The sequence below is a fragment of the Malaclemys terrapin genome, chromosome 7 (genome assembly GCF_027887155.1).
Source record: "Malaclemys terrapin pileata isolate rMalTer1 chromosome 7, rMalTer1.hap1, whole genome shotgun sequence".
Lineage (NCBI taxonomy): Eukaryota > Metazoa > Chordata > Testudines > Emydidae > Malaclemys > Malaclemys terrapin.
Window position 1 is genome coordinate 58,159,531 of NC_071511.1, and position 14,783 is coordinate 58,174,313.

Sequence of the window (14,783 nt, forward strand, 5' to 3'; positions counted from 1 at the left end):
AGGCATTTTTCCCTGTTACTTTGTCATACCTAATCCGTAGGATGCTCTGTAAGTACAATGTACTGGGTACTTGTCATTAATGATTGTCATGACTCCATTTATCTGGAATTTGATTTCTTCACTTCCAAGTACTTAGTGTTGTTGTAGTTTTTTTTTTAATGGGATATTTATTAATAATGTAGCAGGAACTCTGTATTCACATGGCTACATTCTCTGGGGACCAGGGACAACTTGTATTTCCATACACCTCTGTCACAACCTGGCCAAGGCCTCCTCTCTGCATGGACACCATTCTGCTGAGGGGACCCAACACTGTATCCTACAGTCCTCTGCGCCTGTTGTGTCTAGGTGGTGATTGGCCACTGTTGCTGGCTCTGAGTCTCTGAGGCAAACTCCCAGGTGCAGACCCAGTGTCTGACACCCTTTCTTAGGATGTGGGCTCCCCTGCCCAGCCACCTTGAACCCACAAACCTGTGCCCGAGCCCTCCAGAGCCTCCAGTTGCTTATATGTGCTCCCTCATATATGTGTTCCACCTCTCTGTGGGTGCTCCAAGCTTCTCAGGTAACCCCCTCAGGGACAACATGGCAGGCAAGCAAGGGACGCAGACTCCGCTAAGGAACTTCTTAACCACAGGCACCTTTACTGATCTTTGCAAAATAATGGGCAGTCCTGAGACGCACCACCCCACCTCCGCCTGGTCTCACTACTCTAGTGAGCCCAAGATCTGGTCAGCATTTCAGGCTTGGCCTGGTCTCTCTCTCTCTCTCTCCTTAGCCCAGTCTTCTGGCATGTGACGGTGGCCACTGCCACTTTGCTCAGAGAAACCCCTTGTTAAATACGTTTAGCCCCTTTTTGCCCATGTGCGCTGGCTGGGAACTGCCAGACCCTTCTCCCAGTCAAGCTCCTGTGTTGAGTCCATTTTCCTATGGCAATGAGACATTAGGTGAGAGACATTCGAAGCTGATAGCCCTAGATTGCTCTATGATGCTTCTCTGTAATAGTCATTCAACTGGGTTCTAAGCCCTAATCCAAACTGCATATTCTCACCCCAAATGGAGGTCACACTATGACAGTAAAGTTACAGTCCAAGATGGAGGTTGTGGGAGTTCACAGTCTGATATGGGCATATCCCGCTCTGTCAGAGCCACTGTGAAAGGAAGCATGGGACCAAGCCCGCCAATGGGTGGGGGGAGCGCAAAGGGGGCAATTGTCCAGGGTGATTTAAAAGGGCCTGGGGGCCCTGTCCACTGCCATGGTAGCAGCAGTGGCTGCTAGGAGCCAGGGCCCTTTTAAATTGCCCAGGCAGGCCACAGAGCTGCTAGGCGTGTGCTTGGTGGTACTGGCGGTGGCAAAGGCAGCTGGGCAGACATATGGAAGCCCTGGCCATGCCAGAAGAATGTGCCCAGCAGTGCAGCTGGCAGTTCGCTGAGCACCAGCCAGCGCAGGCGCAGCACTGCCCAAATGTTAGGTGGACCTGTTTGGCCCTGGGCAGAGCCATCCCTAAGGTACAGCGAATTGGGGTGACCGCTCTGGGCCACGTGCTTTGGGGAGGGGGGGGGGATTGGGCTGGCGCGATTGGCCAGTGTGGTTGGTCCCGGAAGTGACGGATTTGTCATTTCCACTCCAGGTCCGGGACTACCCTAGGGACAGCCCTGGCCCTAGGGATGGGAATTGCTGTCAGTGGGCCTGCATGGGACAGTGCCAGACAGTAGGAATCTGTGTCACCCTGTAACAGCTGCCATTAGTGGGTGTCACTGGGGATTGAACCCCGGAACTCCAGCACTACAATCAATAGCTGCTGTCAGTTGAACTAATGGGGTAATTTCTCTGGCTGGTGACACACGATCCTCTGTGGATCAGCAACCGGACGGGCTTGCATAGCACAACACAGAGTGTTTTATACCCACATTGCTACCACCCCTCTTTATTTAAAAAAAGAAAAAGCACTTTTCATCTTCCCCTTAACCTAGCTCTGTCACTCTGGGTGTGAGCGAAGGGAGGAAGGGCATATGACTGGCTCTTCAGAGAGTTCAGTAACCCTAGACAGAAACTCCTGGGACAGGAGGCTAGAAGTAATGTCTTTGATACCTTCACAGCATAAAGCTGGAAACACATTGATTTCCATAGAGTTAGGAGCCCAAATATCATTGAGGATCTGGTCCTAGCTCCCAATGAGAACCTGCTGGCCATTTGGGCCTTTGAAAAGCTCCCCAAGTCAGCAAGTGCCATTTATACACCACCCAGTTGTTGCCTCATCTCCATCCCCAGTTATAATTAGCATAGGTGGGCAATGGAATTTGACTGCAGGCATAAGAGCCCCAATGAGGGCAAAGGGTACTTTACAACAATGGACACTAGTTATTGTGCATGAGGAAATGTCGTGCAAGATATGCAATGTGGCTCCAGATTTGTACTTTCTAGTATGCAGGCTGATGCACACACAGGAATGTGTTAAGCCAATTATTCAGGAAGACAGGATTAGAAAGCAATGCTGTCTTCCCCCACCAAGACCCACAAGTAGTGAGCCAACAAAGATATCTTCCTGTATTCCAGACAAAAACTTAACATTAAAGTTGCACAGTCAAAAATTAGAATTAAGGTCTCCCATTCCACCTTCATTAAGCCCCCTTGCATTACAGTGCAGCCTTTAATTACGTTCTCAGACTATTTCCCGCGAGACTCCCGCCTCAGTCAGTACATAGGTGGGGCAGTGCCCAGCTGTTCAATATTTGTTTTCTTTTTTCAGTGTGTGGCTTCTTGTGGTGTTTTGTGCGCGCCATTCACACCCTGTCCTGAACATAAAGTACTGCATATCCTTTTGGACTTGGCCCAAGGAGGTAGGGATGTATTGTCTCCATTTTACGGTTGGGAAATCAGATGCAGATTTAGGCCACAACTTGCAGAAGTGTTTAATAATTCCGGGTGCCCAGCTTAATATTAAAGAACTGACTTTTCCAGAGGTCCTGAAAACCCACAGCTCCACTGACCTCAACTGGGGTTGTGAATGCTCCTCATTTCTTAAGGGTAGTTAATAACTTTGTAGGGTTTATATAGCATTGTATTGTGCCAAGTACCATACTCACATTAACCCTAAGAGTATCACCACTTGAACTAAAGCAGTAAATAATTAGCTGATAGCAGCAGTGGGCGCCAGCGATTGGAGGGTTATTGGATATTTGCTCTAGCCAGTCAAGGGTTACAGCACTCTTTGCCATCGGGTTATACAACATTTGCTAGACAGCAGGCAAATGTGTGAGAGGGGAAGGAGGGGATCAGGATTCCTGGGTTCAGTTCCAAGCTCTGGGAGGGGAGTGTGGTCTAGTGGTTCAAGAAGGGGATTAGGAGTTAGGACTCCTGAGTTGCTATGCTTTGCATTTACATAGTGCTTATTAATCTGTGTGCCAGAGCACTTTGAGGGGGGTAGTCCCATTTGAACACCGTAGCCAAGCACATAGATGTAGCATGTTCATTCTGAAAGTCGGTGTGGTTAAGTGGATGAGACTTGGGTCTGTGATATAAAACTCCTAGGATCTACTCTGAGCTCTGCCAGAAGCGATGTCATACATCCTCATTTGTAAAGTGGGAGAAATCTATACTAGATTATCTCCTAAAGTAGGACCTTGCTCAGTAAGGGTTGTGAATGGCACAGAATTAAGTTGGAGGAAAAAGCAGGACTAGAAGGTATGGTCTTTTGGATCCCAGTCCAGTACACCTTCTTCTAGGCCAAAGGTTGTTTTGATGGTGGACAATGACCCTGAAAGGAGATGGTTCCATTCTGCCAGTGACTTTGCTGGTGTTTATGTGTGTTATGATGTTGGAGGAACCTGGGAGCATGGGTATTGCAGGTGGAACATGCCAAACAATTAAGAGCAACCATATAATGACTCCTACTGAGCACGTGCATAGGACAATTTCACTTATAACTTTAAAATCCTTCCAGATTTGACCATCAGGACAGAAAAAGGCACTTCTCTGACCCCAGAAATATCCCCTTACCAAATATCAGATTCTTTTACAAACCCCTGAGGTGGCCAAAAAAGTTTTTTCTATTGGCAAAACTACCTTCTTTTCCCAGTAACCTTATTCCTGGAAATGGAGGAACTGTTTCTGCTCAAGCTTCTTACCCAAATTCAGCGCAAAGCAGACACCGGGGCATGGAAAATTTCAGCCTGAACTGTTAAAGTTGGTCAAAGTTAGCAGCTGACAAATGTGTCATGATAGACAGTGGCACCCTTCACTTAGAAATGTCACCGAAGTAGCGTTGTTTGTGAATTTTAAATGTGAAAATTGTTGTTTTCTACAAAACCCTCAACATTTACACATGAGATTTTTCACAAAAACTTGTTTCACCGAAAGACGTTTTCTGTTGAAAAAACATTGATGGAATTTTTGACCGACTCTAATCACTACTACTCTGCCTGTCTTTATTAAATTAAAACAAAGAAAACCTCCACACTCTCCAACATTCCCAGTCCAACAAAGTACTTACACCCATGCATAGTCCCATTGACATCAGTGGCATGACTCATATGCTTGAAGTTAAGCACCTACCTTAACACTTTGTTGGACCTGAGCCTACCTGCATTGCAATAATCTTATTGCTCTCAGCCCTGCCTTTCCTCGGGCTCCCCTTAGGACTGTGGTCATTTTCCTTAGGAAGACAAGCCATATCCCAAGGAACTGACAATCTCTGTTCAAACATGTCACTACAATCTGCACTGCGAGACTCATTTGGGGTGATGTAAAATAATGCCCATGGGTAGCACAGCTGAGTTAACTTAGTTTTAAGACCCTAAACTTCCATTTTCTGACTTTCCCCCCACATTTTACTTCTTCCACAGGACTGTTCATCTAGAGATCTCAAAGCACTTTACAAAGGAGTTCAGTATCATTATCCTCCTTTTGCCAATGGGGAAAGTGAGGCACTGGGCAGTGAAGTAACTTGCCCAAGGTCACCCAGCAGGCTGGGGGCTGAGCTGGGAATAGAACCCAGGTCTCCTTAGGCCCTATCCAGCACTCTATCCACTAGGCTCCACTGCCTCCCTGTAACATTACATTGAAGTAGCTTTTGCATTTAAAAACCCTTGCACCATAGGTACGTTGAGTTCAGTGGAGCTGCTTGCGTGCTGGAAGTCAAGCATGTGCTTAAATCCTGTGTTGAATCAAGGTCTCAGACATGGGGAGGGGGTGCTGCGAATAAGGGACAACGTAGAAGCAGGCACAAAGAAGAGAATGGGGGAAAGATACAAAGAGAGTCATTGGCTCGGAGGCTTGGTCAGCTCAAAAGGACCAAGAGTGGGGATGAGTTAGACATGAGCAGAGGAGCCTCTTGGTTTTAACATCCTAGGGTATGTCTACACTACAGGATTACTCCGAATTTACAGAATTCGATTTTGGGCAACCGATTGTATAAAGTCGCGTGCATGCGGTCACACTAAGCACATTAATTCGGTGATGTGCGTCCATGTACCGAGGCTAGCGTCGACTTCCGGAGATTTGCACTGTGGGTAGCTATCCCATAGTTCCCGCATTCTCCCCTGCCCACTGGAATTCTGGGTTGAGATCCCAATGCCTGATAGGGCCAAAAACATTGTCGCTGGTAGTTCTGGGTACAGCCTCACCTCTCCCTCCATGAAAGCAAAGGCAGACAACTGTTTTGCGCCTTTTTTCCTGGGTGAACAGTGCAGATGCCATACTACGGCAAGCATAGAGCCCGCTCAGCTCAAGACAGCAGTCATGAACTTTGTAAACACCTCGCACATTATCGTGCAGTTTATGCTGAACCAGAACCTGAAAAACCAGGCGAGGAGGAGGCTGCGACGAGAGTGATGAGGACATGGATGTGGACACAGAATTCTCTCAAACCGCGGGTCCCAGCGCTTTGGAGATCATGCTGTTACTGGGGCAGGTTAAGCCGTGGAACGCCAATTCTGGGCTTGGGAAACAAGCACAGACTGGTGGGACTGCATAGTATTGCAGATGTGGGACGATTCCCAGTGGCTGCGAAACTTTCGCATGCATAGGGGCACTTTCATGGAACTTTGTGACTTGCATTCTCCTGCCCTGAAGCGCCAGAATACCAAGATGAGAGCAGCCCTCACAGTTGAGAAGCAAGTGGCGATAGCCCTGTGGAAGCTTGCAATGCCAGACAGCTACCGGTCAGTCGGGAATCAATTTGGAGTGGGCAAATCTACTGTGATGCAAGTAGCCAAAGCAATCACTGAGCTGCTGCTACCAAAGGTAGTGACTCTGGGAAATGTGCAGGTCATAGGGATGGCTTTGCTGCAATGGGATTCCCTAACTGTGGTGGGGCGATAGGTGGAACCCATATCCCTATCTTGGCACCGGAGCACCAGGGCAGCCAATACATAAACCGCAAGGGGTACTTTTCAATGGTGCTGCAAGCACTGGTGGATCACAAGGGACATTTCACCAACATCAACGTGGGATGGCCGGGAAGGGTCCATGACGCTTGCGTCTTCAGGAACACTACTCTGTTTAAACGGCTGCAGCAAGGGATTTACTTCCCAGACCAGAAAATAACCATTGGGGATGTTGAAGTGCCTATAGTTATCCTTGGGGACCCAGCCTACCCCTTAATGCCATGGTTCATGAAGCCATACACAGGCAGCCTGGACAGTAGTCAGGAGCTGTTCAACTGCAGGCTGAACAAGTGCAGAATGGTGGTAGAATGTGCATTTGGCTGTTTAAAAGGTCGCTGGCACACGTTACTGACTCGCTCAGATCTCAGCCAAACCAATCGTTATTGCTGCTTGCTGTGTGCTCTACAATCTCTGTGAGAGTAAGAGGGAGACCTTTATGGCGGGGTGGGAGGCTGAGGCAAATCGCCTGGCCACTGATTATGCGCAGCCAGACACCAGGGCGATTAGAAGAGCACACCAGGAAGCGCTGTGCATCAGAGAAGCTTTGAAAACCAGTTTCATGACTGGCCAGGCTACGGTGTGAAAGTTCTGTTTGTTTCTCCTTCATGAAAACCCGCCCCCTTGATTGACTCATTCCCTGTAAGCAACCCCCCCCCCCCCTTCGATCACAGCTTGTTTTCAAAGGAAATAATGTCACTATCATTTAAAAATCATGTATTCTTTATTAATTGATTATAAAAAGAGGGAGAGAACTGACAAGGTAGCCCGGATCGGGTTTGGGAGGAGAATAGGAGGGAAGGAAAAGGCCACTTCAAAAGTTCAAAATAATGACAGCCTTTTGCTTGGGCTGTCCACTGGGGTGGAGTAGGCAGGTGCAAGGCGCCTCTCCCTCCTCCCCCCCGCATTCTTACACATCTGGGTGAGGAGGCTATGGAACATGGTGAGGGGGAAAGGCGGTTATATAGGGGCTGCAGTGGGACTCTGTGATCCTGCTGCCATTCCTGAAGCTCCACCAGACACCAGAGCATGTCAGTTTGATCATGCAGCAGCCCCAGCGTTGCATCCTGCCACCTCTCATCTTGAGTGTCTCTCCTCTCCTCACATTCGTCCCTCATGGCCTCACATTCACTGGCAGCTTTGCTGTACTGGGATAGGGTGTCCTTCCACTCATTCAGATGAGCTCTTTCATTGCGGGTCGATCGCATGATTTCCGAGAATATTTAGTCTCGCGTGTGTTTTTTTTGCCACCTTATCTGAGATAGCCTTCGGGATGGAGGAGGAAGGCTTGAAAAATTTGCAGCTGCGGGAGGGAAAAAAGGGAGAGAAGTATTTAAAAAGATAGATTTTATAGAACAATGCTTATACTCTTTCACAGTGAAAAACACTATTCACATTACACAGCACATGTGATTTTGGTACAAGGTCGCATTTTGCATCTTAATATTGAGTGCCTGCGGCTTTGGTGTTAGAAATCACAGATGCACGTCCGGGCAACAGAATTCGGCTTGCATGCGGCCATGGTAAGCCATTGTCTTTCGGCTTCTGCAACCTTCCTAAAAGCAGCGCCCTCCTTTCCCACATACCAAGCAAAGTGCTTTGGTTTTCCTGTTAACATGCAGCAGCAGAAACCAAACTAACCGCCCCCCCATCCAATTCTCTGGGATGATCGCTTTATCCCTCCCCACACCGTGTGGCTGGTATCAGGGAAGATCCCTGCTAGCCAAACACGAAAAGCTCAGCGCCAATGGCCGCCCCCTCCCCCGCTTGGCTAACTGCAGGGAAGGATTTCTTTTCAGCCACAGGCAAACAGCCCAGTAGGAACAGCCACCTCTGTCCTCTTAATTGAAATTCCCGTATTTCAACCGGGTTACCATGAATGATATCACTCTCCTGAGGATAACACAGCGAGATAAAGAATGGATGTTGCTTGAATGTCAGCAAACACCGGGACCATACGCTGCCAGGCTTTGTCATGCAATGATACCAGATTACTTGCTGCAAGCATGGCGTGGTCAAGTGTCCTACCATGGAGGACGGAATAAGGCTGCACTGCCCAGAAACCTTCTGCAAAGGCTTTTGGAGTACCTCCAGAAGAGCTTCATGGAGATGTCCCTGGAGGATTTCCGCTCCATCCCCAGACACGTTAACAGACTTTTCCAGTAGCTGTACTGGCCGTGAATGCATCCCAAGTCCTCAGGGCAAATTAATAATTAAAAAACGCTTGCTTTTAAACCATGTTTTATATTTACAAAGGTACTCACTAGAGGTCCCTTCCATGGCTTCATGGTCTGGGATAACGTCTTGGAAGGGTTGGGAGGGTACTTCAGTCAGGCTGAGAAAAAGATCCTAGCTGTTGGGGAGAATGGAGTGCTGTGTGCTCTCCGCAAGCTTGTCCTCCTCCTCCTCCTCCTCATCTTCCCTGTCCGCAGAATCCTCAGGCATGGCTGAGATTACCCCCTCCTCGGAATCCACGGTCAGAGGTGGGGTAGTGGTGGCGGCCCCCCCTAGAATTGCATGCAGTTCAGCGTAGAAGCGGCATGTCTGCGGCTCTGCCCCGGACCTTCCGTTTGCTTCTTTGGTTTTCTGGTAGGCTTGTCTGAGCTCCTTAACTTTCACGCGGCACTGATGAGAGTCCCTATTGTGGCCTCTCCATCATGCCCTTGGAGATTTTTTCAAATGTTTTGGCATTTCATCTTTTGGAACGTAGTTCTGCTAGCATGGAATCCTCTCCACATATAGCGATCAGATCCAGTACCTCCCGTACGGTCCATGCTGGTGCTCTTTTTCGATTCTCGGACTGCATGGTTACCTGTGCTGATGAGCTCTGCCTGGTCACCTGTGCTCTCCACGCTGGACAAACAGGAAATGAAATTCAAAAGTTCGCAGGGCTTTTCCTGTCTACCTGGCCAGTGCATCTGAGTTCAGATTGCTGTCCAGAGCTGTCACAATGGTGCACTGTGGGATAGCTCCCGGAGGCCAATACCGTCGAATTGCAACCACTCTAACCCTAATCAGAAATGTTGATTTCGGTGCTACTCCCCTCGTCAGGGAGGAGTGCAGAAATAGATTTTAAGAGCCCTTTATGTCGAAGTAAATGGCTTCGTTGTGTGGACAGGTGCAGGGTTAATTCAGTTTAACGCTGCTAAATTCGACCTAAACTTGTAGTGTAGACCAGGCCTAAGAATGGCAAGTCTATAGTAGTTTCAGTCCACAATGATCACTATGAGCACAATCCCAAACGGCTCCCATGGCCATGCTGTCCAATCTGTGCTATTGTTGATCCAGTGGGCGTATGTTGATGTTAACCTTGTAAAAGGATATTTTATTGCTTTCGCTGATTTATGGTAAGTAAAGTGTTTGTGCTGAAATAGAAGCAGCCACAGCCTCTGCTAGTCCCAGAGAGGAATTTACTAAATTGGCAGAGATGACTGCACATTTGGAAGCTATCAGGTGTTGGGAGAACATGTATATCAAAGCACAAATTTCTCATCAAATACGTTGCCCAGTCAGATTCTATTCCCCCTTCCTGCTAGCACAGGGTATGTGGTCATGGGAGTCTCATGCTGAACCATGATTGCCCTCAGCACATCATGCCATTTTCACTGCTGTCTCTCTCTCTCACTCCAGAGGGGTCTTCCTGGATACTATCCTTCCCCGTCGAGATGACAATGGGGTTCGGCCAACTATCGGTCAGCGCATTCGGCTGAGTCAGGGAGACATTGCTCAGGCGAGGAAGTTGTACAAGTGCCCAGGTAAATATGGCCAGTGCAGATGGCTCCAACTCTGTCCCATACACGTGCTTTATCTGGAAGGCCCCGGAGTCCAATAGCATGTTAATGATCCCTTTGATGAAAGAGCTCTGAGAAGGTGGACCATCTAAGTGCTTCAAGCTGGGGGAACTGAACTTTTATTAGTGCTTTGTCAGTAGTCCTGATTCTTTTAGGGTTTAGGACTCTTTGCTGTCTTCCCCAGCAGTGACTGGGAGATGGTAGCGCCTGCATTTGATAGGTCCCTAGACTCCTCCCCTTTCCAGCATGCTTTGCTGAAAAGGAAGCTAAAGTCAAGCTGTCCTCCCCCACCATTTTTCAGTAGAGAAAATGCATTGCTACACCATGTTCAGAGTCTATTATCCAGGTAGGGGCCAATTTTCCATGGCTTGTTTCCTTCGGGCCAGGCTGTCCTAGTCTACTAATCCGGTGAGGAGAAGGGGAGCTCTGACTCCTTGTTCTTGGCGTCTAAGTGAATGGGAGAGTAAGCTCAGTCAGTTTAAAAGCATGATCTTTTCACGCCCCCGGCCCTTTCCAAATTCCCACTGCTAAGGGAGCAGCCACTTTTCCTGTCTGAAGTAGCCATGTTGGTGGTTTAGAAGGGAGGGGGCAATTCTTGAGTCTTCCGGGGTCACAGTCTGAGAGAAGGTAGAACTATTCCATGTGTACCATCCCTGGAAACACATCCCTTCAAGCTGAAAAACAAACTGCTGGGTAACGTGCTATATACCCCAAATCGCAGGGGATAAAAGGGAAAAATGTCAAACTTGCCTACCTTGTTGCCCTGCCATGCTAAAATCCCTTATTTGGCTCTTGCTGCTAGGATATTGAACTACCACCTCTGCACGGCATTCACTCCTATTTTAAGCATTTGCTGGTCACTTGTAAAGGGAAAGTAAATTCAACATACACCCCCCCCACACACACACAAATAGACCAACACCTGCCTCCCACACCAACACACACCCTTTTGTGACTAATAAGCAAATATAATTTCTGGGAATATTTACCTTATAGGAAGTAACTCCCAACTCGCCTTTACTGATACTGTAACAGAATAGTGTTCGCTGGTAAGTACCAGGTATCTGCACAGTAATTACATGATCCTGCAGATTACTGGGTAATTGCACTTAGCGAGCCCTAAACTAATTCCCCTGCAAGCTACGCTGTGGTTTAGCTGAGAGCAATCGTCCTCTCTATCCTGTGTAATTAGGGCAATATGATATGTGTGCCCTGTAATTATCTCTCCAGGGAGGCAACTTGTGTTTGAGCAGTTGTTCTTTTTTCCCCCACTCAGAAAAGCTGTGTCGATTTGTCAGCCACATAGTGGGTAGGCCCAACAACCTGGGACATGCCCCCAAATGGTCAGATATTCCTCGAGCCAACCTTCCAGCAATCAATGATGATTCAAGATGACGGGCTCCAGAGTGACTTGCTGTTCTCATAACAAAAAATAGCGGGTCTCAGTCAGTCACCTTGAGGGTGATCTGTGAGGTGGATGCTTCATCACTGGCCCCTTTTTGGGCGGTGTGGCCGGGAATGCCATAAACCATGCAGACTGAAAAGCCCCAAGAGAAGGTACCGCTAGGAAAGCTCAGATGTTTGGAGAATGAGGGTTGGGCTTTACCTGCTCCACAAGTGAAAGCCTTCAGGCTCGGGCACTAGGAGACCAGCACCTTCCCCCCCATGTGAATTTTTTTAAACCCAGTCCAGTGAGCACTTCCATGTCTGGCCCAGGGAGCTGGCAGTCCTTTTGGACATGTAGCATTTGTGGGTGTGTGGACTAGTAGTGCAGATACAGTACTGTGAATCAGCCCCTTGTGAGCTGTAATCCCAGCTGGGAGATTAGCTCCTTTTGTGGTTCTGAGGCTTTCATTTTCTCTGGGTACCTTGCTCCGCCTCTCTGTGGAATGGAGTGATAATTTTGCCAGACACACGGGCAGGGCCTGGGCGGAGAAGTTGATTTCCATTATAGAGCACTTGGAAGCTAAAAAGGGCGGTGTATGGCCCTTTGTGGTTGCATCAGGGCTCCTGTTTTCTCAGCGCTGATAGCTATTTCCGCTAGGAATGGAGAGCAGGCTGGAGATTGAATCTGATTTGCTGTTTTCTAATACATCCCTAGGAGGGGCACGTCTTTCCCCCTTAAATGATGACTGACTGGGGCATGACACTCCACTTTTCAAAGCGCCTATTTCACCCACAGAGTTCAAAAGCTGCATGCTGCTCTCTAGCAGTTTTACAAGAAGTTTGGCTTCCCCTCTGAGGCCCCTGCATCTAGCATGTACAAACGTACTACCTGCATTGTTTGCGGTCTTGTTGTAGCCATGTCGGTCCCAGGATATTAGAGAAACAAGTTGAGTGAGGTCATATCTTTTATTAGACCAGCTTCTCTTGTCTTTAAGCTTGTCTCTTTCACCAGCAGAAGCCAGTCTAATAAGAGATGACCTCACCCACCTTGTATCTCTACTTGGAATCTGTGACTTTTCCATCTTGGTGTCCTCACCTTTAAACTTCCTTATGAGCCATTCAATAGGAGAAAGACATCTGTACATCCCATCCCCACGGCTGCTGCCTGCAAGTCATCTTTTCTGTTTGTCCTATTAAGTTGTGGGTCAAAGTACTGTAGGGTAATTAGGATTTCTGGCCTGGGTGATGACATTTTTTCATATATTAAGTGTCCTGAATCGGGCTGGTCTCTCTTCACCTCCAGGTTCCAACCCACCCCTCTAATTGTGATCAAGGCTGAAAAATTAGTGAGCAACTCGCAGCGTCAGGCGGTGTCAGGGGTGCCAGGCCGAGTAGCGTTCATGGCATTTGCATGAGAAACGGAGGCAGATGTTCCATCTTGTCAAATCTTTCAAAGCGCTCCTGCTTAATGAAGGATTCTTGGGGGCTGCCTCACAGTTGCTGGGGAAACCAAGCAAGGGTCAGACCCTACTTTAGAACGGGAGTGGGCACAAGATTTTTGAAATCCAAAGCAATCCAGAGCAGTCGAGCAGCAGTCTGATATCTGCTCCACGTTGTGTGTATTCACATGCAGCTTTTGAACCCTGCGGGTGAAATAGATGCTTTGAAATGTGGGGTCTTCTGCCCCAGTCAGTCGTCATCTGCTCTGCACGTGTATATGTCATTCCACATTCCAGCCCCTTCCTTCCTGGCTCAGTGAATAGGAACTAGTCATAGCTGATTTCACAGATGTTGGAAGCCTGTTGCCTAAAGAACGGTGTTTAAAAACTTTCTCTCCCGTTGCAACATGCAACAAACAGCGCGCGGTGGAGAGCGGGGCAAAGCTTCGACATTAAAATCTTACGCCACGTCTTGCTACAATGCAGAATTGACTCCGTGAACTGAGGGTGCTTTGGGGCTCAGCTAGCTTTTGTCACAGTGTTTTAACCCGAAAAAGAGTATTAACAATGGTAACTAGGGAGAACTTTATTGAGCAGATTGTAATGAAGGGAAAATAGCTTTTCTAGTGACTGGCTTTGGTTTTAATAATTTTGCATTTGGTGGAAAAGGAAGAAAAGATCTACCACAATTCAGATAATTAAAAAATATATTAAACTGTGTGGTGCAGAGGGAGGGGAGAGAGGTTACCCTTTGTAATGATCTATTTCTCAGCATCCCCATCTGGATAAATCTTTCTTATCCCACGGATGCGGATGAACTTCACCGAGGCCACCAGACAGACAGATGGCAATGACCACTGATCACTACCGAATGAGGCTGGATTTGAGTCAGTGATCTAGAGGTGCAAGGCTGTCTAGCTTGCTACCAGTACCCACAATAGAAGATCAAAAACAGCTTGATAAACTCTGACCAACATCTTTCCGATTGTAACTCTTTGCTGCTGTCTTTCAATTATATAGCTTGTGGGGAGACCTTGCAGGACACGACAGGGAATTTCTCTGCTCCTGGTTTTCCAAATGGCTATCCTTCCTATTCCCATTGTGTGTGGAGAATATCTGTGACTCCTGGGGAGAAGGTAGGTTAGACTGCAAATTGTTTCTGCAGTTTACAGGCATGTGGTTTTGCCTGAGGGTTGCATTTGCAACTTGCTCGGATGCCCTAGGCCACACCTGTTTTCATCCTGAATGCAGAGGCTGTGCACCATCTTGATCTAAGTGGAGGCTCGTCTGGTGGAGTCTTGCACAGGTAAGTGGAGGTGGAGCCAATGATCACGGAGTACCAGCTTCCATGGATAGGTATTTGCTGTGGGAGTTCAGGTCTCTACATACAATATTCTGCACTGATCTTCTCTCCTTTCAGAATAGAGCCCTGCATATGGGGACCGGTGTTATTTGCTGCATATCTGTGGGGCCCCCCAATAGATTCTGGGGAGCATTTGGACAATGTGGGTTGTGCTGTGCTTCTCTTCACTATTGCTCTAGTATGAGGAGATAGTGGGCAATCTGTGTGGGTTTTTTTCCAGCCTCTTCGTTCTCATGGAAAGTTTGTCCCCCTTCACTCCTCTCTATTGAGGCACATGCAGCAACTGCATGCCCCCAGGAAGGCGCTCTGTGCTCCGCCCAGCTGAGCAGCTGACAATGAAAGCTCCAGAGGCTCTTTAGCTACTCTCCCAAGAAAGCAGAATTCAGTGCAGAGCCTTCGGGGAGCTCAAAGGGTGTTGTCAGG

General features: G+C 48.0%; 1 protein-coding gene across 1 annotated transcript in view; it reads left to right on the top strand.

Annotated features, from left to right (window-relative positions):
• Positions 1 to 14,783, top strand: part of TLL2 (tolloid like 2) — a 187,085-nt gene that overhangs the window by 121,842 nt on the left and 50,460 nt on the right. The window contains exons 8-9 of the mRNA XM_054036164.1: positions 10,012 to 10,136; positions 14,018 to 14,133. Coding sequence (XP_053892139.1) covers positions 10,012 to 10,136; positions 14,018 to 14,133 — 241 coding nt within the window. The remainder of the gene's footprint in view (positions 1 to 10,011; positions 10,137 to 14,017; positions 14,134 to 14,783) is intronic.